This window comes from Wolffia australiana, chromosome 11 (assembly GCF_029677425.1).
Source record: "Wolffia australiana isolate 7733 chromosome 11, ASM2967742v1".
NCBI lineage: Eukaryota > Viridiplantae > Streptophyta > Magnoliopsida > Alismatales > Araceae > Wolffia > Wolffia australiana.
Window position 1 is genome coordinate 13944321 of NC_135845.1, and position 4814 is coordinate 13949134.

A 4814-nucleotide genomic window follows, 5' to 3' on the forward strand; every position below is an offset into this window, starting at 1 on the left:
AACGGACGACGGTCGGCGGACGATGGACGGTGGCATCAGTGGAAGACGGCATCGGCAGATGGAGGCATCGATAGAATCGTTGGGCGAATACTACACGGCTACGTTCCAGTGTTTTCGTCCATTTCAGACTCTTATTTTTTGTCGGTATTAATCTTAGACTATGCCAATTAAGACTCGTATTTTTGTCTTCTGTTCCTAATTCATCCGCTCAACCGTCGAATTGTAGTTAAAATGACTATAGCATTGCATCCCAATGCTATAGTGAAATTGAAAGATGTTATTTGCAGAGATCATTAAAGAAGTTATTTCATTCATTCGCTTATTCTTCTACGATTTTTTATCTCTAATTCTAACTCTCTGATTCTTTTTCACTGCTTTACCTCTAAGTCTCCTTCTCTCCTCTCATTCTCTCTTACCCTCCAGTCTCCAATTCTCCATCGCCCCTCTCTTCTCTCTCGATCATTCTCCCTTACTCTATAATTCTCCCTTTCCTTCTCTCAGTCTCTCTTACGATCTAATTCTCCATCTATCACTCATTCTCTCTCACGCTCTATCTCTTACTCTATCTCTCATGCTCTCTCCCTTACTCTATCTCTCAATCTCAATCATTCTCCCTCTCTTCTCTCACCCTTTATTACTCTCTAATTCTCCCTCACTCCTCTCTTCTCTCTCTCATTCTCACTGACTCTATAATTCTCCCCCTCCTCTCATTTTCTCTTACAATCTAATTCTCTCTCTCTCTCTCTCTCTCTCTCTCTCTCTCTCTCTCTCTCTCTCTCTCTCTCTCTCTCTCTCTCTCTCTCTCTCTCTCTCTCTCTCTCTCTCTCTCTCTCATTCTCCCTCACGCTCTGAAAATTTGTAACTTAAAGTTCCATCTCTCCCTCTCTTCCCTCACCCTCTCTTACTCTCTCATTCTCCCTCTCCCCTCTCCTCTCCCTCTCTCTTTTTCCCTTACTCTATTATTCTCTCTTCTCTCTCTCTCTCTCATTCTAACTTACCCTATTATTCTCCCTCTCCCTCTCTCATTTTATCTTACAATCCAATTCTATCTCTCTCTCTCTCTCATTCTGCCTCAAGCTCTGTAACAATTTCATATTTTTAACTCAAATTCTCCCTCATTCTCTCTCACCTATCTTACTCTATAAATCTCCCTCTCTCATTCTAACTTACTCTATTATTCTCCCTCTCCCTCTCTCATTTTCTCTTACAGTCTAAATTTCTATCTCTCTACTCTCATTCTCCCTCACGCTCTGAAATTTTTTGACTTGCAGTTCCATCTCTCCCTCTCTTTTCTCACCCTCTATTATTCTCAAATTCTCTCTCTCTCCTCTCTTCTCTCTCTCTCTCATTCTCCCTTATTCTATTATTCTCTCTTCTCTCTCCCTCTTTCTAACTTACTTTTTAAGTCTCCCGCTCCCTCTCGCATTTTCTCTTACAATCTAATTCTCTCTCTCTATCATTTATCCTCACACTCTGTAACATTTTCTTCTTTTTACCTCAAATTCTCCCTCATTCTCTCTCACCCTCTCTTACTATATAAATCTCCCTCTCCCTCTCATTCTACCTTACTCTATAATTCTCCCTTTCCCTCCCTCATTTCCTCTTACAATCTAATTATATCTATCTCTCTCTCATTCTCCCTCAAGCTCTGTAACATTTTCATCTGTTTACCTCAAAATATGCCTCATTCTCTCTCACCTTCTCTTACTCTATAAATCTCCCTCTCTCTCATTCTCCCTTAATCAATAATTCTACCCCTCCCTCTCTCATTTTATATTACAGTCTAAATTTCTATCTCTCTCTCATTCTCCCTTAATCTATAATTATCCCTCTCCCTCCCTCATTTCCTCTAAAAATCTAATTCTCTCTCTCTCTCATTCTCCCTCATGCTATGTAACATTTTTATCTTTTTACCTCAAAATCTTCCTCATTCTCCCTCGCCCTTTCTTACTCTCTAAATCTCCCACTTTCTCTCATTCTTACTTTATAAGTCTCCCTCTCCCTCTCTCATTCTTACTTACAATCTAATTCTATCTCTCTACTCTCATCCTCCCTCATACTCTGAATTTTTTTGATTTACAGTTCCATCTCTCCCTCTCTTCTCTCACACTCTATAACTCTCAAATTCTCCCTCTCTCCTCTCATCTCTCTCTCTCTCTCTCTCTCTCTCTCTCTCTCTCTCTCTCTCTCTCTCTCTCTCTCTCTCTCTCTCTCTCTCTCTCTCTCTCTCTCTCATTCTCACATACTCTATTATTCTCTCTTCGCCCCTCTCTCCTCACAATGTCTCCCACCATCTAATTCTAAATGTTCACAACTTTGGCTTGAAGGTAATTGATAATTTTTAACATAAAAAATAACGCACACAAATTAGAAATGATTGAATAGTGTTATAGAGTGAAAAGAGAAGAAAAGACTCACAGACCAGGTTTCTTGGAAGTGAGAGCCAAGCGTTTTCGCCTGACGATGGAATTCAACAGGGAAGACTTCCCAACATTGGACCGCCCCACAAGCGCAAACTCCGGCCGATTATCCGACGGACAATCCTCCGTCTTGGTGCTGCTCTTCACAAACTCCGCCGACGAGATGAGCTCCCCCTTAGCGTGAGGGCCAAGCACGATATTGGAGCCCTTAAGAACCCTAATGCTCGCGACCCCCCCTTCCAATTCCACCTCGGGGGGCACGAACAGCTTCTCGAGCGGGAGATTCACAGGAACTTCATCAAAATCGCTGTGCTCTTCGTCAGAGATCAAACCCGTCTCGGGAAGCGATATTTCGAGGTGGGTTTCCGCGGAGACGACAGAAAGCGCCCGAATTTGTCGTCGGGGGAGAACGGCGAATTGATGGTTTGAGAGGAAGGAGACTCTGGAATTGGCGAAGCCGAAGAACCTTGGGATTGAGCACGAAGAGATGATTCTTTGGGGCAGGCGCTGTGAGAGAGCAGACATCTTCTCTCGCTACCAATCTGAAGTTCAGTGCCAGAGAGAGCAGAGAAGAAGATGACGAAGAAGAAGAAGAAGATAAGATAGAAGCTAGAGTTTTATACCAGTTCTTATTGGGTCAAATCATACTTATTAGCCCAATTAGATGTGTTGTTAGATATTTTTAAAAGTGGCCTGATATCAATTAGATATTTTTCTCTGGAGATTCACATATGTTCTGTCCCGTACCGTCATCCGTCCTGCCCTCCGTTATTTTACGTTTGCAACCGTCCTCCGTCCGTCATCCATTCAGTCGAGTCTGTGGAACAGATGGCTAAATAATTTCTGTTCCGTCCCACTCTCTCCAAACTAAGACTGCCTAGAATGTTTGTGGACTGACTAACCCAATATAAAGGTGACCTGATATTAATATTGTCTCTCTTGTCATGGAGATTTCTCATACGTTCTGTCCTTACCGTCATCCATCCTGACCTCAGAACAAAACTAGACTAAAGCCTTGGAGTTTTCTGTAACTTTAGGTTTACAACTGTTGTCTGTCTGTAATTCGCGCACTACAGCCTCTAGCACATATGACTGACTGAATATCTGTTCTCCCTCTTCTGTCCAATATAAAATAAGACTTTTTAATATAGTCAGGCTAACAATTTTACTTTACCCATATAAAGGTGACATGATACTAGTGTCGTACGTTTCTGATGTAACACGACGTACGTTGGGATCAAACGACTCGTGTTACACCACAGGACGGGTGATGACAATCATGCAATGTAGTGAAATACAATGCGAGGGATGATGATGCAATGTTGAAATCAATGAGAAGTATGAATTCGGTGTCGACATGCACCAACATCCACTAGGCTATGGCAAGTAGGACCTGGGAATGCCACTAGGCTCCCGATAATCCGGATATCGGGTTAAAGGCCGACAGCGCAAGCCCGGCTACTGCTGCTTTTGCACATACCCTTGACGGTCCAAACCAAGATTGAAATTTTAATCCGCGAAACGTGATTCTTATCTATCATTAATCTAACCCAGGCGGTGGAGAAAACGTTCGGAGGCACTAAAGGAAATAATATAACGCCAAGAGGGAAATAGATGAGTGTACCAGTAGTGGAAGGCGCGCGCAAGGTCTGGGTCAGCACTTGTGGAAAGAGTCCAACAGGCAGGCGCCACGGGAACTGGTTGGTGCAGCGACGGGCGCAACAATGGGTGCAGCAGTGGTTGTGGCACTAGGGTAGCAGTGGCAAGGCTGCACGATGAGGATGCGGCAATAATTGTTGCCACACTCACAATGGCGAAGTGCGTCTTCGGGTGCAGTGAATGGCATGGCTTCATAGATTGGTCGTGGAGGTGGTAACCTCAAATCAACCGCAAGGTTGGCGGACTCGAGTCAGCGGTCGTGGGTGCGTACGGCAAACTCTGGAAGGCAGGCGTGGCCACTTGCAGCTGTCGTGGGTGGTCTCCGCGGAAGCGGGCGACCTGGATAGCCGCGTGCAGCCCTAGGCAGCTGTAGGTCGCTTGGGCGATTACCGGCGGATCGAGGCGGCTGCTAGCAGCCGTGGGCGGTCGCAGGTGGCTTCGGGCAGGCGCTCCCAGTGCGGGGCAGCCGGTGGGGGCCGCTGGCAGCCTTGGGCGGTTGTTGGCGGCCCGAGGCGGTTGCTAGCAGCCGCTGACGGTCGTTCGTGGCCCTAGGCGGCTGTTGGCGACCCTGGGCGGCCGCTGGCGGCCCTTAGAGTCCGCTGACGGCCCTCGGCAGCCGTGGGCGACGATGGGCGGTCGCTCGCGGCGCTGGGCAGCCGTTGGGGCCGTTGGCGACCTTGGGCAGCCGCTCAGGGCTGCTGGCAGCCTTGGGCGTTCGCTCGCCGCCGGTGGCTG

General features: G+C 46.4%; 1 protein-coding gene across 1 annotated transcript; it reads right to left on the reverse strand.

The window, feature by feature from the left end:
* Positions 1–2372: 2372 nt before the first annotated feature.
* LOC144709834 (GTP-binding protein At2g22870-like) lies at positions 2373–4486 on the reverse strand. Its single transcript, XM_078583481.1, has 2 exons — positions 4045–4486; positions 2373–2962 (listed from the first exon to the last, which is right to left on the reverse strand). The coding sequence occupies exon 2, from the start codon at positions 2943–2945 to the stop codon at positions 2415–2417; it is 531 nt and encodes a 176-aa protein (XP_078439607.1). The 5' UTR covers positions 2946–2962; positions 4045–4486; the 3' UTR covers positions 2373–2414.
* Between the last annotated feature and the right edge of the window lie 328 nt (positions 4487–4814).